The following is a 24,176-nucleotide window of genomic DNA, read 5'->3' as shown; positions in this document are numbered from 1 at the left end:
TCAAAAAATTAAAATTTTTCTTCGTCTCTATTCATACGATAATTTTGACGATTTAAATATACATATTTTTTTACTTGATTTATACGAGCCGAGATTAGATCAATCTTTTTTTCCTTTTGAAATTAATATTCCAGCTCATTTCTTAATTATTACTCGTTTACCGATACCTACGATAAGCTATTTAAGTTATTAAAAATATCCAACAAGTCATGAAAATTAATAAGAAATAGACAGGAAAGAAATAACATTCAACGTGAAAAAGTAACACGCACGATTCAGGTGCAGCATTGTCCGATCTTATCACCTGACGTACATAAGAGCAGGGTGCATTTTCGAATGACGAGTTTCTCGTGTAAAGGTCAGATCGTCGACTGCTTTTCATTGAGTCTCGTGAAAAGATATAGAGAGGGAGAAAAAGTAGAAGCTAAGGTCAAAGACACCGTTCGCTTCGAATAATGCGGAAAAATAGCGCAACGATCGAATGCGCCCAGCTGCAGAGCCCTCCTACAAAACGGACCGTGTGTATTGTGTAACATTCGTGTGCATACTTACTAAGAACGAATTTTTAGGATTGAATATGCGTGAGAATGTGCGTAGGTGATGGATAGACGGTCGTCCTGTCGCTCGTACAAACGTTAAACGGACTTCAATAGTTTGAAATTGCATAGGCATTGCCATTGGATAAGCATGTCGTAAAATTTCGAACGTCGGACTATGTGAAAAATTGTCTTTATACCTATACAACCTTAGCATGAGATAGAATCGTATTTTCGCTTGTTAACGAATAACAAAAAAAAAAAAGAAAAAGAACGGTAGGAAAATTTTTTTCAAAATTTCGAATTCGTTTTCTTCAAAGAAACAACGGTCGTTTCGTCTCTGTATTAGTACACGTGAAAGAAAGAAGACGAAGTGACGGTTGCCTTATCTTACGTTGGTACGAACGCACATCTAAATGTTACCCTCGCACCTGGTTACGCACCGTCAGTTATTTTCTATGTCAGGTCTTTCGAGAAATGCGGAACAACGTGAGCCCTTCTTAAAAAAGGGTAGAATACGAGAACGAAGAGAAATCGCCCCAAAAAACCATCCCAATCCCCTCGCACGTTCTCTATCTCTGAGCTTCCCTCTCCTTTTGTCGCGAATCAAGGAATTCGGTAAGGCTTCTCACGGCAAGAAAAGTTTAATTTTAGATAGAGGAGAATTTTTTTTTCGAAGGGAGACGACATAAATTTGGTAAAAAAAAGAAATAAAAAAAAGGAAAAAGCAAAAAGTCTCTACATAGGTGTACATTCGCACATGTATGTAACGCACTCACATACACGTGCATTTAATCCTGCAAGAGAACGGATGAAATGACGGTTGGCTTATCTAAGATACTGAACTTCTAATACGATATTTGTGTGCATTTGCCATGAACACCTGGCGACGCGCGAACATTATTTTTCTATCGATCCATCCTATCTTTTCTTTATTTTTTCTTTTTTTCTTTCTTGCCTCATTCGCGTTAAAAATGAAACGACCACATGTGTTTCCTCTCGAAATATCTACCTTATTCTCCAACGTGTTTCTCACGAAAAAAGCGCAATTTTGATAGAAAAATGAGGGTCGTGAAAGATGCAAATTTAAGGAGGGAGGGGGAAAGAAAGAGAGGGAAAGCTGCACATATAGAAGTTACCATCCAAGTACCTGCCTTCCCTGCTTTTGAAAAATAAGAAAGATATGTAAGAACGCGAGAGGACGAGTAAAACGAAGTTTTATAGAGAATCGACCAATCCTGAGAGAACGCATTGAAACTTCCTGTCGATGCTGTCCTACCTGACCTGTCGATGCTTTTTTTACGATTTCAGGGGAATCAGGTAGGAAGGGAGACACACGAAAGAGAGAGAAAGAGAGAGAGAGAGAGAGAGAGAGAGGGAGGGAGGGAGGGAGGGAGGGAGAAAGAGAGAGAGAAATAGGGGAGAGAGAGAGAGAGAAAGAGAGAGAAAGAGAGGGAGAGAGAGAAAGAAAGAACGAGAAGAGGAGCAGAAATCGAGACTGCTCACCCAAAAAGTAGCGTCTCGGTGTTCAGAGTTCACAGGATTTTGAATTTTTTTTCCTCCACAACGATCGTTCCTTCCTTACCTTGCAATCTCTCCCCACCATAGAGCCCGTTTCGCCAAGCTTTTTACGAGGTTTCGCCTTACTTTCTCACTCTTTTCGCTTCTCTTTTTATCTTCTGTCGGAATCCGAAGTCGATGGGAACGTCCGAGTGCCGTTCAAATGGCTGAGCAACTTCTCTTTTTAGTTCACTAACCCTCTCCCTATTCCCTCTCGATATTTACCATGATCATCAACTCGATCCTACTAATTTCTTCATTTGTTCTTAAATTTCTTAAGTTTTTTAAATCTCAAATTATCATATAAGTTCGTATAACATAAGAGATGAAAAAATATGATATTAAAATCTTAACACGGAGAAAGTTCACAGCCATATTCCAAGTACATACGGTTGCTACCCTATGGTAAGAAAGGATCTTTAAGCGTATCGAAGTAATTATTATTAAAACCGTTACGGTATGAAACGCGTGCCAAGCATTGACGGAAAAAGCTCGTTTGCTAGAATCGACCGATCGGTTCCGTTCTATATTGTTCGACGTTTCTACGTTGTGTTCGTATGATTTCCTAGAGCCAAACGCAACGGGGATATGAAGGAGGTGGTCATAAGATACCTATGATGATAGATGCACGAAGGGTTGCTCCATGAGCAAAAGGGAGAATAAAAAAAGAGTAGGCTCGAAAGGGTAAACCGATCCTCATTGGGCGGTATCGTTCGTCTACGAGAAGAGTCCCGACCAATCGAAGCTCCCCCGTCGAAACATCGAAGAGCACGTGGTGTTAGCGATGTTGGTGGGGATGATTCTTTCGCCCTCCGGGTCGCACTACTTTCGTTGCGTCATTCTAACATTCGTCCTGCATCGGTCCATCAACGAAGTTCCAAAGAACTTGTGCATTCGCGTTGGTGCTAATAATTTATCGAAGGATTAATAAAGAAAAAAAAAAAGATAAATAAAAAAGAAGAAACACTCTTTATTTCTTTAAACACGCGTACAGTATAGATACGGAATGAAATCGCATTTCTGGAAAAAGATCCGAACGATCGTTTGTCACGATCGTTGTCGATCAAAAACGACGATTACTCGATGTTCTCCATGAACGTCTTCAAGATAAATTCGTGCTGGATCTCGAGAATCATCTCGATGTGATCACGAGGAGGATCACGAATAAAACCTCTGAGAGAAAGGAGGTTAACATGGTCTTTCTCGAAGACCCAAAAATGATCTTTACGGACATGCGCCTTCATGCCACTAGCACACCAACGTCCACCCCAACGCGATACAGTGATCGTCATCGGAAGTATAGGCCACAGAACAACAATGACTGTACGATTATAACGAAAATTGTTCTCTCTTCTATAGCAACAGTTTGTAGAAGAATACAAATTTCTGCATGAAATATTTTCGATCGCGATTACAATCTAATCTTTTGTTCTTATTGCAGATGCGGATCTACACGCTGAGGTCGAAGGAGCCGAGCTCAGTGGAGATGATCGAAGTATCACGAGTGATATTCAAGATGTCACCGACGCGAATCTCGATCACGACTCAATGGACTCGGATAGGGAAGCTCTTAATTTGGTTCGTAAAATTATTTATATTATACATATTATAAACAATACATTTCAAAAATATTAGATGCATTAATATTGGAGTTCTCTTAAATTATCGAAGGAATAATAATAAATCAAGGACTTTTCTAAGTTTAGTGTTTAAAAGAAAACAAAAAATCTGACATTTTCACTCAGGTTCTTAAGTGCGCAAAAAAATGATTGTGATCAATATTTGACAGCTAAATAAGAGAAGGGACTGTAGAGTGGAAGGACGGAAAATAAAAGAGGGATATATTTTATAAAACACAAAAGAGAAAGATAAACCTTAGTGACCAATATTCTGACCTGGCCAAATGTAAACACGGCTTTATTCGACATTGTTTATTCAGTATTATTAGTAAGGACACCTTTTCTGATTCCACATTACATCGTGAAATCTCGCCGTATGAGAAAATTCAATGAAATCAATGTTAATTAGTAACTTTTGAAACGAGACAAGATAAAACGGGTTTCAGGAAAAATCGATAAATCTGTGCTGTAGGTTACTGATGTATCACATCGTAATAGCAGCAGTGGCACCAGCGGTAGCTCATCTTCGCCAAGTTCTGGAGTGAGTAGTCAATTGACTGGTACGCATCAGCAACAACAACAACAGCAACAGCAACAACAGCAACAGCAACAACATACGAGCACGCAAAACAGTGGAAGCTCGCAGGCAGCGTTGGCAGCTCAATTGGTCGGCCAACAATTGTTAATGCATGGATCTCTCGGTACTCTCGGACCTCAAGAGATTCAAGCTCTTGCATCGACTCTGCAGCAACAACAACAATCGCTGCAGCAACAACTGCAACAATTTGCTATGTTTCAGCAAGCCAATCCTGCAGCGGCTGGGCAACTTCCGGCACAGGCACAATTTTTCTTGCAAAATCAAGTAAGTAAATCTTTCTTCCTTCGAGAACAAAAAAGTAAATATTCCTTTTTTCCTTATTTCTCAATCCTCTTCTGCCTATTACAAAATTATCTACTCGATACGAATTCGATCGACGAGTCCCGAAATCGAGGCAAATCCGTGACGATTCAAAGAACAAGCTCGCTATCTGATCGAGGGCTGATCTGAAGGGAAGCGAATGTCTTATTCTTCGAAGACAGTTCGTTTGATTCGACATCCAGATAAACGTCTGCTGTTGGCACAAAGGGACAAAATTTCTTCCTTTTTCTCGTTCCAACTTCATTCGATTACAATTTCGGCACATTTAATAAAGAGATTACGATTAATTATAATGAAATAGCATATAATATTGCTTACGTATGTATCTACATATATATGTTTATGTACAACTTTAATTTATTTGATATAATGTAAAAATCTAAAAAAGATCCGTAAAAGATTATTCTTTTTCAAAAAAGAAAAAATAAAAAAAAAATAAAACGAACAAAGATACGTATATATCTCACGCGAAATCGTAAATATTTCTTAAGAACATTCGTCGATCATTTCTACCACCACCGTCGCAATCTTTTTGTTAAGAAAAAGATCTTTCGCATCGAATCGAGAAAAATCGATTCATTATATCCGGAGATACGTTGAAAAACGACCCTCTTTCCTGGATACCCGCGGTGGGCATCTCTCCTCCCTTCCTTATGCCCTTCCTTCGAACGACTCTGAATGGGCCCAGGTTCAGCATTTAGGAAAAAATTTCTATAGGCTCCGTCACGAGTAGCGTGTGCAAGGACGCGATGCACAGGCCTTATAAAAAAGCTAACAAAACGACTTCGAATCTTAGCAGATTTAATGGCCGTCTGGATCCAACGTGTACCCGCACGCATATATACATACATACATACGTACAGATATACACACATGCGTTGGCAAGACTCACACTCAAAGTAGGAAGCTTTGGATCCCTTCCTATCTACTTTAAAAGACACTATATACTTTTCTAGGAAGATTCCGAGCCCTTCAGCACCTTGCCCGAACGGGAAGGATCCTTTGTTGCCTCACACGTGGCTGCCTTGTATTTTTTTCCCTTTGCGTTTCTTTTCGAAGGATCTGCTTTTTTGTTCTCGAAACTTTCTAAAGACACACGAGCTTCCCTTACGGGCGTCGCCCTCTCCTAGACTGGGTTGTAACCTGTCCTTCAACCCTCTCGTTTACCATACATGCACGACACGTGATCTTCTCAAGCGGATATCTTATTCCCTAATACATCTTCTGTAGCTCCGGACATTTAATTTCTTCATTCCTCGAACATGTTCTAAAACACCCCTTTTACTATACTAAACTCTTGCCTCGGGTTCGACACGCGACGATACAGAACGGTTTCCGTTTGATTATGATACCGATACAAAGTTTCTTTATCAAAATACATATTAGAATATAAATTATATATTAGAATGTAAATAATCGTTTTATATATATATATATATATATATATATATATATATATATATATATATAGAAAGAGAGAAAGAGAGAGAGAGAGAAATATAATTTTGTTGTATAATTCGAGCTTACACTTCGTATTATTGAAGCTATACAAATGGTTTGGAAATACATGAGGAATCAACTACCAAATACCTGTTGCCGATCCCTGCACGTGACTAAATTTAAAGGAGTCTCTAAAGGTATCTTGACGACCAACAATAAATATAAGTAAGGTGCTCTCGGTGTGGTTAAACGACACGCGACCGACTCCAAACCCTTTTCCTTCATAGCTGCCACGTTCTGCGCCCTCTTATTCTCATAATCGAGCATCTGGTTAAGAAAGGGTGTAGATAATCGATCGACTTTAGCACCCTACGAAATCTTTACGTACCTGTATCAAAAAGAACACGTGTCACTTTTATTCCTTTAACTGTACTCTAAACATTCCTTTTTCATCTTTCATTATTTGCTCATATAGTGAAGAATGTTCGCATAAAATTCCCTTTAAATGCCTATGAAAAATGTGAATTAACGTCGATTAACGAGATACATTTTTCCATTATCAGGTACAGCAAGCCGTAGCACAGGCAGCCCAACAATTACAAGCCTTACAGAAACAACAGGCTCTTCAAGGTGGAGGTGGATTGGTAGGAAGAAATTTAACGCAACAAAGATCGCCACCACCTCCTGGTACACCTCCATCTGTAAAACCACCACCAGCAAGACTAGAACCCTCACCGGAAGAAACAACGGACCTTGAAGAACTCGAACAATTTGCGAAGACCTTTAAACAACGACGGATCAAGCTTGGTTTCACGCAAGGTGACGTTGGTCTTGCTATGGGAAAACTCTACGGCAATGACTTCTCTCAAACCACTATTTCAAGGTATATTATTACTCATAATCGGACGTATAAAATCGGAATATTTTTCTATTATAATGTACGTATAAAAATGATGACAATGCGAATAACTATGTTTTAGGTTCGAAGCATTAAATCTTTCTTTCAAGAACATGTGCAAGTTAAAGCCTCTTCTTCAAAAATGGTTAGAAGATGCCGATAATTCCTTGAACAATCCAAACTCACTCTCCAATCCTCTCACGACACCAGAAGCAATAGGGAGGCGACGAAAGAAAAGAACTTCCATAGAAACTAGCGTTAGAGTGGCACTAGAGAAATCTTTCGTCCAAAATCCAAAACCTACATCCGAAGAAATTACCGTATTAGCGGATAGTTTAGCGATGGAGAAAGAAGTTGTTCGAGTTTGGTTTTGTAACAGGTACATAGAATATAGATATAAAAATTTATTATTCATATTTAAATACAATGGAGAAAAAAGAAAACATAGGAATATTTGTTATACAGGCGACAAAAAGAAAAAAGGATCAATCCTCCAACGGCAGCAATGGGGAGCCCGACAATGGCGTCGCCTGCACCATCAGTTTTTGCCTCTTTGGCGAATTCGATATCCGGTAGTCCCTTAGCTCTGACAACACATTCCTCAGGATTAGCTCATTCTCATTCACATTCCACGTCATTGGGATCGCCCCTTCCCTTGGCCTTAGTGGCATCGGCCGGTGGAAATTACCATCCATTGAGTGGGAAATCTCACGAGTGACAACAACAGACGACCCATCAAGGGGACAGCCTTTACCATCATCATGATCAACAACAGAAACAGCACCAACAACAACGACGTTTGTGCAATTTATCCGATTTCTATCATTAAATTATAAATCATAAAAATAGTATACTATATTTACGTGTTGGAAAGCACATAAAATAGTACCAATAGTATCTTGGGCCAAATAAAACTTGGTATCGAGATGGTATTAACAAGTAATTCAACGAAGTTCTTCAAGGTTTTCAATTAACCTTGGAACATATGATATACGAAAATCAGCAGATCGTAGTTTTCTTCGGTACAACATCTCGTCTGATGTATATCTGGTGTTATAAAATGATGGAACATATTCGAATCAAGATATTTCTTGGGTCAATTTTGGAAAAACCTAACGAAAATCTTGATACACATAAACGACCGACAAAAAGTATACGAAGACACATTGTTACGTCTGGACAGCCACGCTGAAAAACTAAAACGGGGGAAGCAACGATATTTACTAAACATATAGGAAGAAGCTTTCTACTTTTCCTATCGAAGAATCGGAGTTGATCGAAACATTTTCACTATTTTTGTTTAAAAATATCCATTGAATTTCTACAACAAATATCTCTCTTACGGATAAGAGAATGCAAAAAAACCTTACAAATAGATAAGGAACAATGTAAATAGACTTAAACATTATCATTGCTTAATACTGTCTATATCATTAATTCAAATTTACAAATATCAAATTTTCTACGAAATTTTGAACGTAAGTTTTCGTATTCTTAATATTCAAAGGTTTGTGTTCAATGTTTCATATTCGTTTACACGTTACAACGAAATACCTCCCTCCACCTTCCCCGAGAGTTTACTATTGGAAAGTGTCATACAAAGACAAAAAACTCTTTTACTTTTAATAGGAATTGCAATTGTCACAGTTACCGTTTAAAAGAGATAAACAAATACATTTTCAATTTAAGTTTATCGTTCGTAATTCGAAAATGGATATTTCTTGCCATTTAAAACACACATTGATAAGTACAGTCGAGTATTTCAATAATATATTACACGGCTACTTAAAAAATGTTTTATCCTTTTAACGGTACGATAAAAGAAATCAATTAGTGTCAAGAAATTTGTCGGTATAGGTAATATATCAAATTTTAATATTATTTTCTTTTTAAAATTTTCACTGGATTTATCGATACGGAAGAAAATAGTCGACGATGCCTCTTTATAAACGTTGACTATTTCCTTTCTAGATTCCTCTTTCTCGTTTTTATTTTTTTTAAGATTTCTTTCTTTTTTTTTAGACGATATCATTCGAAACATGTATAAATCATCGTACACGAATTTGAAAAAAATACAAGCATAAGTAATGAATAATTATTTAGCGAAATAATAATACTTTTCTTAACTGTAATAACGAGCTTTTGAACGACGGCTAATCATGTAATTAATTTATGAAAAAGAAAAGGTATTATAAATTATATAAGAATATAATTAGACGCGTGGCTAAGTTAGATAGAAAAAGGAGAATCTTGTGATCATCGATATTCGTTTGAAACTATTTATTTAAAGGATTCATTTTACTCACTTTAGGATATCGCGCTTCCGTGAAGAAATAGAAACATCCAGCGGGGTCCGATAATACCTGTTTGTAAATATAAAGTGCGTAACGTGTCTATCGAAAGCTCGTACATATCCGTGACCCATGTTAGTACATATATACTGTATGGGAGCCAAGGCCCGTGCTCACATTGGCAAGAATGCGAGCAGACTCGTTCCAATAAAGTAAAAGTTTAAAGGTTAAATGGGTGATAGAAAGATCACTTATAACTATCGATCTCCGTATAACGAAAAAGTCATGATTCATACCAAAGGAATACTGTGAAGTACAATAAATAACTAAATATAGCATAATATGTACGATAAAAGAAATCTTTTTTAATAATATTCTCGATTCTAAATGAAGGAGATCAGGATAAGTCATTCGCATTCTTGTCAACAATTTTTTTTCGACGGACACGTATAGCGATAATTTTGTAGATATACGTCCCGAGATAATACGTAATGTATATATTGTGTAAAAATTATAAATAACTATACACATTCACAGATATAAACAGACAGAGACAAACAGAGACAGACAAATACCACACAAATACGCACGCACCAAAAATATATACATAAACGTATGATTGAAATTTCGAGAACGAACAGTTGATATGAGACGAAAATAAAAGCTTATACTGAATTATAGGAATTTGCTGTGAAACGATCGTTAACAAATGGAAAAAGTATCAGTAATTATTAACTTTAAGAGCGATGTGCGTGTACGAACATTCATAGAAAAACGTGTTGATTAATGCAAAGGTATACATAACGACTATATCGTTACGGTGATATAAATACCGACATATGTATGTATGCATATATACTTACATATAAATGTATAAATAAAAATATTGTATATAGTAGAAATACGATAAAGATCCGACACGGTCGAAAAATAAGGAGAATCATTAGTTGTAATAGCGTTATTATTATTATTATTATTATTATTATTATTATTATTATTATTATTATTATTATTATTATTATTATTATTATTATTATTATTATTATTATTATTATTATTATTATTATTATTATTATTATTATTATTATTATTATTATAACTTTTAATTTTATTATTATGATTATTATTATTGCTATTTTTATTATAATTATTATATCGATTACTTTTATTTTAACTAATATTATCAGAATAGCACCGTGGTCACGATCACTGCCGCTACTATTTGTATCCTATGTCGTGCGAAACATTGTGAGATTCTTTCGTATAAAAAGGCATATAAAATTAAACAGGTATCGCGTGCGAATATGCAAGATCTTCGTAAACAGGATGTAATATAGGTGTACATGTGCACGTCTTTATCGTACCTATATACAAAGACACAATTGCCATTCAACCCTGTTGATTATACTTGATATTCGAACTTTATTTGGAATTTTCGCATCTCCCAGAATCGTGGACCAAGTTGTAGTAAAAATATATGAACAAAAAGGAAAGAAAAGACAAGAAAAATGAAAAGACGTTGTGGTTGTGGAAAAAAGAAAGCAAAATAAATAACGTAAAAGAGTTCCTAGAATCGCGCGCGTACTCAATATTATCGTGCACGCGAATGCGCGGGCGATAATTAAACAAGAAAGGAATTGTAAACTTGAAAAATGTAATTGAGAAAAAAGAGAAAAATAACCATATAATTATAGTTTGAAAAAATAGAACGCAAGGTTCGAGAAACTTTTAGACAGATAGAAAACGCGTGTTAAAGAGAAGAAAAGAAGAGAAAAAGGGCAAGGGATTTTCAATGATTTTGTTCGAACAAAGTCTTTTTATAGACAAGAAAATTTGAAAATATTTAAAGCATTTCCCTTTGCCCACCTTTCTGAAACTCCTAAACCTTTAAATCATATTCAGTCTAATAATTTCTCTTTCGAAAAGGCAGCGCATTTCGTGAACGATAGATATATTATTATAAACGATTAGCTATCAGTTTATTATTATTATTATTATTATTATTATTATTATTATTATTATTATTATTATTATTATATTATTATTATTATTATTATTATTATTATTATTATTATTATTATTATTATTATTATTATTATTATTATTATTATTATTATTATTATTATTATTATTATTATTATTATTATTATTATTATTATTATTATTATTATTATTTCATTATATTTTAACTTTTATTATTTGAAAATAAAAAGATAGAGAAATTTCAGTTACTTTCACTTTTTCGTTTCAATTTGTTGTTTCACCAACATCCTCCATCCTCTCGTTATATATGCGAACGTTTTGTATCTTGAGAGATCCAGGTTTCGCTCGTACCGTCCTATCAAGTTCTTATTTTTCATTATTTATGTTTTTTTGTAAATAAGATCATAATTTAATAATAAATAAGAATTGTTCGGATACTCTCGATCATTTATTCGCGTCACGCGTTTAATACGAATTTCGATTCGTGTCAGTATAATAAAATAAAATTAAAATTAAATTAAATTAAATTAAATTAAAATAAAATAAAATAAAATAAAAATAATGCGTTGGTGTAACTATTAACTGCATTAGTTATTAGAAGAAAAAATAAGTAAGTCTTCTGGAAGGAGATCGTAGAGTCATTATGAATTTACTTAATAACGTTTTATGTGTAATTCCTGTTACGAGGGAGGTATGTACGTTTAAACCTAATAATCGTAAATCTTATCGAGGTTAATGGTACGTACATTCACTCGTTCGGATCTTAGGGTATTATAACTATAATGATAGGGAAGAAAGAGAAATGAAAAAATAAAAAAGCACGGTATGACAGTTCTTAAAAAGTCATTGACAAATACGAATTCTTATTCGGGAGAAAACAAAAGTATGTTTAACTATTTTGTACTAAGGGATTATGGCGACTTCGCGAACGTTTGTTTTTAAAGTTCGGTAATCTACATAAATAATAATAATAATAATACGGTCGAATAATGTAAAACGTGAAATAAATGAAACGTTGCACGTCCCCAAACGAGATTCGCCTCTAATCTTTTCCTCAGCGAATTTAAGGGACACTTCGAGCGCAATCCGAAGTGTGTGACTCAGTGATGTATAAATAAAATCATATCAATCGTAAATAGTTCGTGTTATATAGATATATTATTATTATTATTATTATTATTATTATTATTATTATTATTATTATTATTATTATTATTATTCTTCTACTTCTTCTACTTCTTCTACTTCTTCTTCTTCTACTTCTTCTACTTCAACTTCTTCTTCTACTTCTTCTTCTTCTTCTACTTCTTCTACTTCTTCTACTTCTTCTACTTCTTCTTCTTCTTCTTCTTCTTCTTCTTCTTCTTCTTCCTCTTCTTCTTCTTCTTCTTCTTCTTCTTCTTCTTCTCTTCTTCTTCTTCTTCTTCTTCTTCTTCTTCTTCTTCTTCTTCTTCTTATTATTATTATTATTATTATTATTATTATTATTATTATTATTATTATTATTATTATTATTATTATGATTATGATTATAATTATGATTATAATTATGATTATTATTATTATTACCATTATTATTATAATTATGATTATAATTATGATTATTATTATTATTACCATTATTATTCTAATAATTTATTAACGTATTAATTAGTAAAAATATATTGTAATTGTATAATAAACTACATCATAGATAATCTTTGTTTGACTCCACCATATAAATAGAAAAAGTTTATATAAGATAATATTTAATCTTTCCAACAGAATTTTTTAGCAGAAATGTTTCAAATAGATCTTACCTTCCCCCCATTCTAGCTGCGAAGAAGCAACGAAGGTGAAAATAGATTCGACGTAAAATACTACGTGCCTATTTTCGAATATGCCTCTTGTACGTGTAGAAACGTGAGTGTTCATTCGTGACGCGGCTTAAGAAACTTTCTTTCTACGTACGTTCTTTTGAATAGCTTGCATATTATGGCATACGGAGCAAAGTAGTATGATTTTCTCGATGTTACGAAATTTTTTCAACGATATCTTCGATTTTTTGATATGATTTAATATAATATTACAAAAACATTATTTTAAAAGAGAGTAATAGGATATATATTTAATATTAAAAAAGTATATTTAAACGAGAGTAATAGAAACTTTTAATTTGTTAAAATTAATGAATTACTTCTCTATTAAAAAGGTATGTTATTCAAATATTTAAGTTAATTGAATAATTAAAGTAATATTAATAAAAAGAAATTAGCAAGTAAATTGAAAAAAAAATCTAATGGACAAATTTCGAGTTCGAACACAAACAACGGTCTCGATAAGAGTTTTATATCGATGTATAGTTATCGATACAATGCATCATGGCAGACAGCTTTAAAACATTACAACTGTCAAATACTCACTAAAGTGAGGTTATAAATTCTTTGTACCTCCAATACTCATTTTTCAGTTATCGAACAAAAGACACAATGCACATACAAAACATGCGTGGATGTATTCTATTTCTTACAATCTTCAGTATATCTGAATCCATCTCGAATAGTAATGCGGCGTCTGCACATATTCATACTCATCAACACAATAGAGGTGAAGGCAATGAAAGAACACAAGACGGTGCGTTCAGTCCACGGGGTATGGACCACTACGTAGGTGATGAACATCATCAGGAGTTTGATCACGAGGCAATTCTTGGTATTATTTTAAATTTACTATTTTCTATTTCTCAATATTACTTTATATATATACATGTATACTTTATATATGTATATATATATATATATATAAAATTCATATATATATATATATATATATATATATATATATATTTTATTTAAATTCAATCATTTAATTTTGTTCTGATAGGAAGCGTTAAAGATGCAGAAGAATTTGATAAACTTCCAGTAGAAGAATCAAGGCGTCGATTAGGCATATTATTAACCAAAATGGATTTAAATAATGATAATTTCATTGAAAGAAATGAATTGAAAGCTTGGATTTTACGTTCATTCAGGTATGAGCTTGATGTGATAACATTGATGTATGTATTCTTAAATTACATATAATCTTCTTGACAGTATGCTCTCTACCGAAGAATCACAAGACCGCTTGGAAGATGCAGATAGTGATGAAGATGGTAAAGTCAGTTGGGATGAAATTTTACAAGATATTTATGGATCAGATCCACAAGACCTTGCTCTTGATGATCAACTCATACATTATGATAAAGAAACATTTGATGCAGCAGATTTAAATAAAGATGGTTATTTAGATTCAGAAGAATTTAAGGCATATACTCATCCAGAAGAAGTACCTAGAATGTTTCCATTATTATTAAAACAAGTTCTTGACGAAAAAGATATTGATAAAGATGGTTGTATCAGTTTTCAAGAATATATTGGAGAAAGAGCTAAATCTGAGGATAAAGAGTGGCTGTTGATTAAAAAAGACAAATTTGATCATGAATATGACAAAAATGGAAATGGTAAACTTGAATCTGATGAGATTTTATCATGGCGTGTACCAAGTAATGAGTAAGTAAATATATATTTTAATAAACATATAATGAGAAATTGATATTGGTGGAAATATAATGAAAAATGATATTGGTGGTAAAATTTAAAGACTATCAATATATTTCAGAGAAATAGCAAACGACGAAGTTGATCACTTATTTGCAGCATCTGATGATGATCATGATAATAGATTGTCATTCGAAGAGATTTTGGATCATCATGATACATTTGTAGGTAGTGAAGCAACTGATTATGGAGACCAGTTACAAGACATTGAACGCTTTACTGATGAACTCTGAAAAGTTTATTTTAAATGACACTTAGAATATTTTTATTTTTTCCTAATAGAAATTACAAACTTATAATATTTAATACCACTGTTTCAAATTTTGTTGGTATCGCCATTTACACTATATTCGAAATGCATACTAGATTAGTGGAAAATATGAAACTTAAATTTTTAAATATCTGCACAAATACTTTTTTAATATTTGTATGCTTTCAAAAAAAATAGTGCTGCGTAAATCACCGTCTTCCACTATCTACAATTTTAGTGCCATAATACTGGATAAGAAGTCATTTTTTTCATTGTAGTTATCGTCTTAGTAAAAGTTACCATATAAATATCACACATTATTATTAATATAATTATTTACTGTATATCATATATATAAGCATATGTTTATATTGAAATCATTCTATATTTATGTTCCTATATTTTCCAAATACAATCATTATAAATTTCAATTACATATTTATGAATTATATACAAAATTCATACCTTACTTGAGTTATGGTATAATGTATGAATATTATCGCTATGTAAATTCTATACTGGTAATGTAGTGTACTTCTCTTGTCACGTAACGCTCTAAAATATTAAATTGATTTATACAGAAATATAAATTAAAAAATAAGAAACTAATTTTGTACATTTTTAAACATTTCCCGCGTAAAATTGTTGATAAAGAATACATATAATTCAAAAAATTTACAAAATTGAACAAACAAAAATACGATAACCTAATTTCTATATAAATGTTTGATAAAGAAAATCTAAAACTTTACTTTTAATTTAATCTATCTATAATTGAACTGAACAATACACCATATTCGAAATTTAATAACTGAATAATACGCTATTCAATATCAAGATTCCATTATTTACGCAATAAATATAAAATACAAAAACAAAATAAATTAAAAATAAAAATATTCATGAAAATAATATAAAAATTTTACTTATATTCTTATCCTTGTACCAATATCAAATTATTTATATAATTATTAAATACATCAGTTATTTCCATTTGTATTAATAACCAACATTCTATTACTTACAATATGTCCTTCACGAGACGAATAGAAGGAAAGTTCCAATCATATGCGAATATCATCCCTTTTTGCTCAAATCGTGTAATGCATGTTAACCTTTAAGACTTTTCATTACTTCTGTTTGTATAATCGTTTATATCATCGTTTAAACGAGGAAATGACTTTTTAGAATTTCTGAATAAGTTTTATTTTCTATGAAAAAGATCGTGTCAAAAAATACTGTTCTTTTGAGAATAATTTATAAATGAAAATAAAAATTTTCCAAAAATTCGAAAAGGCTATCTCCTCATTTATACCTTCATCTTTAAAATGATACCTTATTCATCAAAATTAATTAAGAATTACACCTGAATTCACTGTGGGAGTAAACGCTATTTTCAATATTTTTTTTGAAAAATACATTACGTATAGGGCGCCCTCTGAAATCTGCGATAAAAGTGATGATGGTGATTTTTAGTAACAAAAAAAAGAAAGGATATTCTACTAATATTAATAATTAAATAATAATAATTTATAATAATCCAAACCATATAATTGTCTTAAAATATATATTTAAAATATATACTTTTTATAAACGTCCAATTTAAGAAATAAAAAGTAAATTTATTTTATATGTAAGTATAGATTTCATATTAAAATATGAAATGAAGTCTTTTACTTTTATGATAAAATCAAATTGTTTCATTAAATGTAAAAAATATCATGTCTACCCTTGCAAAAAGAACAATATTTAAGTTGAAAGATGTTACATATGTAATAAAATGGATCATCCAAAACGTGGTATAGCAATTGTATTTAATCACGAAATTTTTTCTATAGATCACTTAGAATAAAGTACAACAAATAAGGATTGTAAAAATCTCAAGGATACACTCGAATCACTTGGATTCACAGTTCAAGTTTATAACAATTATACTACTGAACAATTAAAAAATGCTTTGTAAAAAGGTAAATTTCTTTTTGGTTTTTTTTAATTCGCATTTTGTAGTTCATATTTTATCCATACCTGTCGCTGAAGTCACATATACTACAAGCGAAAGATAGTAGCATCTATTTCAAAAATTGACGTGTACACATCGAAGCGCTATCTATAACTTACTGTAACCATATTTCTTAACCTATAATCATTACCGCCTTGCAAATATAAGACGGTTCGATCATTTTGGAAGATATTCTTAAATGCAAACGTTCTTTTACTATTAATTAAAATGGGTGGTGTTGAAAATACTGTAAGTTATTTTTAAATATTAAAATACTGTATTTTAATAAAAATTGTAGGTAATATCACAAGAATTATTTTTTCTACTAATTCCGTATGCTTAACGAGACTTCTTAGATTTAGTTAATGAATTCAAGACGTATATTATTACGTATATAAAACTTAACAATTATATATCTCAGATTTTCTTTGGACGAATACTTTTTAGGGAATCAAAATCAATAAATGGGATGGATCTGCTGTAAAGAATGCATTAGATGATGCAGTAAAGGATGTTCTTACAAAAAAATATAATTACATAGAAAACTTTGCTCTTCTTGATGGAAGACTGGCACTCTGTGGAATCGCAGTGATAATAGCTATAATCGCATTGCTTTTTGACTACTTATATCCATTCCCAGCATCTAAACCTGTTTTGATAGTTTGCGTATCATTATATTTTGTTTTGATGGGACTTTTAACTCTTTATACGACTTATAAAGAAAAAGGAATATTTGTTGTTGCTATTCAAAGGTAAATTTCAAAATATTAAGATCTCTGTACAATTTATTTAATTATTTTACGTTACAGGGATCCTGCGGGTTTCAATCCTGATCTCATATGGGAAGCAAGTTCATATATGAAAAAGTATGATGATAAATATAGTCTCGTATTGTCTGTTAGAAGTCCTTCCTCAGGAATTACTAATGAAACTACAGTAACAAAATCCGTTGCAAATTTCATTGATGTGAATGGTGTAGTAATACCAGAATTAATAGAAGCTGTTGTAACAGACATGCATGACAGTATAACACGTCAGCGCAAAGAAAAGTAGATTATGATTATATAAAAGTATATGATTTTTATTTTAAACATACACTTCAAACAATTTATATCATTAATTTCATTTATATATGTGCGATACATTAGAAAAAAATAAAAATATTTGTTAAAACTTTGTGTTTATAAAAAGTAAAATATAAACACAACAGATAATTCTTTAAGACATTTTTGCAAATGTTATGATTCTTAATACAACAATTTCTAGAAATTATATTACATTATATTTGTTCAATATGATATTATATTTTCTGTAAACATGTCGAAAATATTTAAATTTATACAATGAAACAGTATATCAAGAATTATTATTGATAGTTTCGATTTATGGTTAAAGTTTCATACTTTAGTTTGAAAAAATTTTATAGAAATGACAATTCTTTTTGAATTATTCAGAGTATGCTTGCAATGACATGCTTACATATAAATAAAATAAAATCATGTTATCTTAACCGTGCGTTGTATCATCTTCAACAAAGTCTGCTGCTTCTTCTCGTGATACACACTCAACGTGCGAAACTTTATTTCTAAATTTTACTCCATAAAATTTATTCGCATGTTGTAATAATTCTGGCCTGTAATATGATTACGTATATACAAAATTTTTTTTATACTAAATATACAAATCTTTTTAATTTTATATTATATACATATATATATATATATATATATATATATATATATATATATATATATATATATATATATATACATGATGCTACCTGAAAGTTGTTGTAATAAATTGTGCATCCGAACTAAGTTCATGAATCATATCAGCAACTGCTTTTCTATGTTGTGCATCTAAAGCTTGATCTATTTCATCAAATAAATAAAATGGTGCAGGATCACACTTTTGAATTGCAAAAATTAAAGCTAATGCTACTAGCGATTTCTGACCACCAGATAATTGATTCATTTCTCGCATCTCAGCTCTATGACCAGTGAAAGAGACTCGTATTCCTATAAGATAATAATAATAGTAATAATAATTTTCATAGATCTTATTCATTTTAGATTTATCCTAAGAATAAATTATTAATGTCATCTTACCAACACCAATAAAACGATCAGAATCTGCAGCTTCTGTTGTACCGTCATCTCCTTCATCACCATCTGCAGTTTTCATAACTAACTGAGCGTGACCTGATGGTACAAGTTTTTTAAATACTTCACTGAAATATTTACTTACCTAAACAAGACAGAATACTTACATGTATATAATTTAATTACATTATAAGAAATTTTTTATTCTTAGGAAAACTGTTATATACTATACTTGTTTAAAAGTAAATTGAATAGCTTCGCATTTGCGTTGTTCCAGAACTGACATCAACTCTTTAATTTTTTCATCGCCACGATCTAGTTCTTCCTTTCGTTTCACTAATTTTTCTTTTTGATCGCTAAATGACATGAATTGATCTAGGGCCTTTTTGTTGACATGACTGCAAAAAACTCATAAATCATAAGTTAAATATCTTAATTGCTTTTAAATCCTACGATATAAAGCCATACCTATATTTCTTTAAATGATTATTTGCTTTCTCCATTTCTCTGAATAATTGTTTTGTGGACATAACACTAAATTTAGTATATGCCTCATGACTAGGTAATGCACCTAATTCTGTAATCTTTTGTGTACACTCCACTATTTTCTGTTGTAAAATATTTAATTTACTTGCCAATTTTTCTAAATCTTTAGCATCAGCTTCTATTTTTTCCTGTGCCTCTTTTTCTTTTACTTTCCACTTTTCAACTTCAGCAGATTCTGCTTTTTGCTAAAAATATATCATATTGTTATTTACATTTTATACTTGAATTAAATAAAAAGACAAATAAATGAAAATTGTCATTTTTAGATTATTCTATTGGAAATAGTATTTGTATTTAAATACATATTTACCTTTTTCATGGCATTAGTTACTTTCTCATTTTGAGCTTTAAAATCTGCATTAACTTTTACTAGCCTTTTCTCAATATCTGCTAGTTGAGCTTTCGATGAGTCAAGCTGACGTTGTCGATCTTCTACGGATATTTCTTGCAATGCTTGAACTAATTCATCCTTTCTTCTAACTAAATTATTTGTTAGAAGATTTTCTAATTTATTTTTCTCTGCTTCTAATCTCATTCTTTTTGCAAATGCTTCTTTATTTTCTTTCGTTAATCGTCTTATATCATCATTTAAGGTATCGACCTACATAAATGAAATCGAAATATAAATAAGTCGATTGTTTAATATTTATTTTATATTAATAATCTATACCTGATGTTGATCGGCCACGGATAATTGTGCCATTAATTCTTGATGTAATTCACTCTCTAAACCCTCTTTAGTTGCTCTCATTGCTTCCAAATTTGAAGTACATTGAGCAAGACTTTTCTCTTTAGGTGTTCTATATCTCTCGATGGCACTCAATTCCTCTTTCATTATACGTATTTCTGCCTTCATTTTATCATATATGTCTCTAAAATAATAATTCATTTTTTTAATAACACGAATGAACTTTGCATTGGTTAAAATCATTTAACAACTAACTTGGCTTTACTATTTTTCGTCTCTGTACGTTGCATTTCGCTAACGTAAGAACTAATATTTTGATCAGCCTTTCTTATTTCTTCTTTAAGAGTTGATAATTGACTTTCAAGAGTAGAGATCTGTGCCATTAATTCTGATCGAGTTTTTTGTATTTCAAGTCGTGATCTTAAAGTATTAAAATATCCACCAGTTAAAGAGCCTTTTGATGATACTTGATCACCTTCGAGTGTTACGCAATCCAAGCCAGATGTTCGAGCGAGATTTGTTGCTGCTTCTAAATTACGACAAATTAATGTTTTCCCAAAAATGTACCTGCATTAATAAAAAAATAAAAAGAAAACTTAAGATTAAGTTATATAAAATATTTGTTGAATTTTACAGAAAAATTATAAAAAATTCCTGTGCCATTACCTCAATGCCTTATCATATTTAGGATCATAATTTAAACGAGATATCATTGGTATAGCATCCGAAGTATTAGGATAATCTATATTCTTAGTATGAAGACGGTTTAAAGGCATAAACGTAACTTCTCCTGGAAGACGTTGATTATTCATTTCTTTTAAAATTTTAGTGCCGAACTTATCTGTTTCCACGATGTGATGAAACAATCGATTTCCAGCTGTTACCTCTACAGCCATATAAACACTTTTGTCGCAATTAAAGTTTTCTATCACTGGCCCATAGTAACTACTTACCTCATGGGCCATATCGTTACGTCCACTGTAAGATATATATACAGTTAAAATTAATATACTTTTTATATTTTCAGATTATCAAACATAGATAATTAATATAATAGAACTTTAATAACTTAAACTAATTTAAAATAATTTAAACTTATAATAGCTTACCGGAACGTGTCAAGTACTTTTCGTACACTATCTCTACCATTAAGAATAGGTTTTCCAGCCATAGAACGTAAACTTTGATCTGCTTTTGCTAAATCTTCTTTCAATCCTGACAAATTCAGTTGCAATACACTTTCTTGACGATACCTGTAACGTTACACATTCATATTATTCGTTCATATTACTAGATAAAACACTAATGGTAGAATGCACAAACTGTTCTTTTCTTGTTGCTTGGCATTGATCTTTGGCTTTTGTTAATTCATAATATTGTTTATTATGATCATCTATTGATGCACGTTGTCTGTCCATTTCACGTGTATGTTCTTCTATTTTCTTTTCTAAAGCAATTTGCTTTTCTGCATCTTTTTTTAAATCCTCACTAATCTTTTTCTGATGTTCTTCTTTATCTTTTATTTGTTTGGCCAATTGCTTAAGCTCATTTTGTATCCATTTATCTCTTTCATCCTATAACAAATAATATATAACAAATAGTACAATAAATTATTTATAAATTAATTCATACAAATCTATATATCTGGAATTTTGTCAATTGTCAGTTTTTATTACCCTACTAGTAAATTGATTACCACGCCCTTGTTTAGCATAAAGTTCCTTTCTCTTTTGTTCCTTAAGTTGTAATTCTCTTGTACATTCTTCTTCAACGCGTTTCATTTCTTCATACTGTAAAAATAAATATAGTCATATAATAATCATAAAAAAGTAATTACATTTATATCATAAGTAATTATTTAAATACTTCTGGCTTAATTGCTTCTAATTCTGCTTCACGAGCTGCTATGTTTACTTTCAGTTTTTCTAATTCCTGTTGCGCCCTTTTTCTACTATCATTATCTCCTTTAACTTCTTCTAATAAATCGTTGATAGTTAACGTCAATTTTGTTTTTTCTTTTAATAATTGTTGTTGTTCAGCGCTACATGATGATAATTAATAAAAAAACATGTTCTTAAACATACATAAATATGGAAATAGATTGCATCAGAATTTACCTTAAAGTATCTCTTTCTTCTTTTGCTGTTTGTACTTCTTTTTTAGCTTCTTTGAGACGTTTAGTTGCTGCTCGTACCATTTCTTGTGCAGTTTTTGCTTCAGCTCCTAATCTTGCCTGTTCAGCACCACTATTTGCACGAGATGCTTCGAGTTCTTCAAGTTTCCTTTTATTCTCCTTAAGTTCACGTTCATGAATTGTATATTCTAAACAACGCCGCTGTTTATCCCAACGCTGATACTCCTTTAATTCTTCTTTTTCTTCTTCTAAAGTCTTTAATCGTTCCTCTAAAGTGCAACAAAGTAAATATACATATAAATTTACATGAAGTTTTATAACTTTATCATTTAACTACAAATATATTACCTATGGTACGCAAAAAATCTTCTATTTTTTCAAGCTTCCCTTCTGTTTCTTTCAATATAGATTTGGATTCTTCTCTTCTATCATCATATACTCTTGTACCAGCAACTTCTCTTAATAGCTTTAATCTCTGTGAGTCTGGAGCTGTCGCCATTTGATTTATCTATGTACAAATATATATTAATTTTAAAGATGTTTTTTAAATAAACAGTTTGTAATACAAATTTATATAATAATGAGACAAACCTTTCCTTGCTTTACAATGTAATATGGATTTGATCTTGAGAAACCTGCCGACTCTAATAGATTCATTACATCATTCCTTGTAACAATCTTTTTGTTAAGAAAATACTGATCCTTCTTTGATCCAATCACTCTTCTTAAATAAACTTCATCTTTATCAATCTGTTGTAAAAATAAGTTATCGTATGTAAAAAAATTTACATTTTAATAGCTATTATACAAGATAATTTGATAACTTATACCGGTAATCTTCCATCAGAGTTATCAAATATAATTTCCACATGAGCAGAAATTACACGAGGTCCAGTACCTTCATGTAATAGAGCTTGTCTTTGTTCAGGTCTGAGATGAGAAAATTCATCACTCAAAACAAACTGAATTGCATAGAAAAAGTTACTCTTTCCAGATCCATTTCTTCCAACTTAAAAAGAATTTTATATAAAGTAAATAATCTTGAATAAATTATTTTCATAAACATCAAAAATACATACCAACTACATTATGTCTAGGATCAAAAGGTTCGACCACTGTTTGTTCACGATATGATTTAAATCCTTGTATAATTACCTAAGACCAAAAAATATTTAATTAAATTGAAATAAAATATAATGGTTTATATAAATCTTGATATTTTCAGCAAGACAAGTAATATTTAAAACAACTATAAAGGTATCATAAAAGCAATATAAAAAAGGACATTTTTGCCATTCATTTATTTAACATTTATATTTGTATGATATAATAATCTATAGCGAGATAGAATTAAAAAATAATTCATTAAAAAAGATAGCATCTTGCCAAAAAAAAATGTGATATATAAATATTATTAAACAATAATAAAGATAAATGTTCTTTTTGTACCTGTTTGATATACATTATGTATTTAAAAATTATAAAAACATTTTTAGTTTAATACAAAAATGAAAATAATTAAATACAATTCAATCACTGGATAAAACAAAAACATTCACTCATTTGTTAGCAGAGTCAATAATCGCTCCTAATCATCACTTGTAAGATAACCTTCAATATACTAAGTCTAAAA

At 31.1% G+C, this 24,176-nt stretch overlaps 4 protein-coding genes and 1 long non-coding RNA gene across 8 annotated transcripts in view; 3 read left to right on the top strand and 2 right to left on the bottom strand.

The window, feature by feature from the left end:
• LOC124426585 (POU domain protein 2-like) overlaps positions 1–10,266 on the top strand; it is a 94,164-nt gene extending 83,898 nt beyond the window's left edge. For all 3 annotated transcript variants that reach the window (XM_046968429.1, XM_046968431.1, XM_046968430.1), the window contains 5 exons: positions 3,538–3,674; positions 4,188–4,577; positions 6,638–6,957; positions 7,055–7,351; positions 7,438–10,266. In XM_046968429.1, coding sequence (XP_046824385.1) covers positions 3,538–3,674; positions 4,188–4,577; positions 6,638–6,957; positions 7,055–7,351; positions 7,438–7,690 — 1,397 coding nt within the window. In that variant the 3' untranslated portion in view covers positions 7,691–10,266. The remainder of the gene's footprint in view (positions 1–3,537; positions 3,675–4,187; positions 4,578–6,637; positions 6,958–7,054; positions 7,352–7,437) is intronic.
• A 3,320-nt stretch (positions 10,267–13,586) lies between these two features.
• LOC124426618 (reticulocalbin-2) lies at positions 13,587–15,683 on the top strand. 2 transcript variants are annotated; one of them, XM_046968523.1, is made up of 4 exons: positions 13,587–13,937; positions 14,109–14,256; positions 14,321–14,776; positions 14,868–15,683. In XM_046968523.1, exons 1-4 carry the CDS (start codon positions 13,715–13,717, stop codon positions 15,055–15,057), a joined length of 1,017 nt encoding a protein of 338 aa, XP_046824479.1. In that variant the 5' UTR covers positions 13,587–13,714; the 3' UTR covers positions 15,058–15,683. The 2 variants fall into 2 exon arrangements, with proteins under 2 accessions (XP_046824479.1, XP_046824480.1); XM_046968524.1 differs by having other exon boundaries at positions 13,589–13,937; positions 14,886–15,683.
• LOC124426620 lies at positions 15,050–16,556 on the bottom strand. The gene is made up of 2 exons (XR_006942768.1): positions 16,100–16,556; positions 15,050–15,629 (listed from the first exon to the last, which is right to left on the bottom strand). It is a non-coding gene; the product is annotated as an uncharacterized LOC124426620 (long non-coding RNA).
• Positions 16,557–17,155: 599 nt separating this feature from the next.
• LOC124426619 (probable signal peptidase complex subunit 2) lies at positions 17,156–18,299 on the top strand. Its single transcript, XM_046968525.1, has 3 exons — positions 17,156–17,322; positions 17,521–17,825; positions 17,883–18,299. Exons 1-3 carry the CDS (start codon positions 17,302–17,304, stop codon positions 18,124–18,126), a joined length of 570 nt encoding a protein of 189 aa, XP_046824481.1. The 5' UTR covers positions 17,156–17,301; the 3' UTR covers positions 18,127–18,299.
• LOC124426617 (structural maintenance of chromosomes protein 3) lies at positions 18,237–24,163 on the bottom strand. Its single transcript, XM_046968521.1, has 19 exons — positions 23,993–24,163; positions 23,623–23,698; positions 23,374–23,552; positions 23,135–23,293; positions 22,892–23,051; positions 22,527–22,812; positions 22,276–22,450; positions 22,086–22,199; positions 21,733–21,983; positions 21,519–21,662; positions 21,076–21,387; positions 20,665–20,976; positions 20,392–20,593; positions 20,032–20,322; positions 19,644–19,906; positions 19,408–19,573; positions 19,182–19,320; positions 18,854–19,091; positions 18,237–18,706 (listed from the first exon to the last, which is right to left on the bottom strand). Exons 1-19 carry the CDS (start codon positions 24,005–24,007, stop codon positions 18,580–18,582), a joined length of 3,609 nt encoding a protein of 1,202 aa, XP_046824477.1. The 5' UTR covers positions 24,008–24,163; the 3' UTR covers positions 18,237–18,579.
• Between the last annotated feature and the right edge of the window lie 13 nt (positions 24,164–24,176).

The sequence above is a fragment of the Vespa crabro genome, chromosome 9, assembly GCF_910589235.1.
Source record: "Vespa crabro chromosome 9, iyVesCrab1.2, whole genome shotgun sequence".
In the NCBI taxonomy this organism is placed as follows: domain Eukaryota; kingdom Metazoa; phylum Arthropoda; class Insecta; order Hymenoptera; family Vespidae; genus Vespa; species Vespa crabro.
The sequence above is the reverse complement of the archived record's forward strand: the minus strand, read 5'-3'. Positions and strand labels throughout refer to the sequence as shown.

Bases quoted from the DNA above. Each gene is read 5' to 3' on its own strand.
- LOC124426617 (XM_046968521.1), bottom strand. The intron at 22,813-22,891 runs GTAATATATTTG...GTTGCACTTTAG, and splicing joins AGATTTTTTGCGTACCATAG to AGGAACGATTAAAGACTTTA. The intron at 19,907-20,031 runs GTAAATATGTAT...ATATATTTTTAG, and splicing joins TAACTAATGCCATGAAAAAG to CAAAAAGCAGAATCTGCTGA.
- LOC124426618 (XM_046968523.1), top strand. From the start codon at position 13,715: ATGCACATACAAAACATGCGTGGATGTATTCTATTTCTTACAATCTTC. The intron at 13,938-14,108 runs GTATTATTTTAA...TTGTTCTGATAG, and splicing joins TGATCACGAGGCAATTCTTG to GAAGCGTTAAAGATGCAGAA. The intron at 14,257-14,320 runs GTATGAGCTTGA...TCTTCTTGACAG, and splicing joins TGGATTTTACGTTCATTCAG to TATGCTCTCTACCGAAGAAT.
- LOC124426619 (XM_046968525.1), top strand. From the start codon at position 17,302: ATGGGTGGTGTTGAAAATACT. The intron at 17,323-17,520 runs GTAAGTTATTTT...AATACTTTTTAG, and splicing joins TGGGTGGTGTTGAAAATACT to GGAATCAAAATCAATAAATG. The intron at 17,826-17,882 runs GTAAATTTCAAA...TTTACGTTACAG, and splicing joins TTTGTTGTTGCTATTCAAAG to GGATCCTGCGGGTTTCAATC.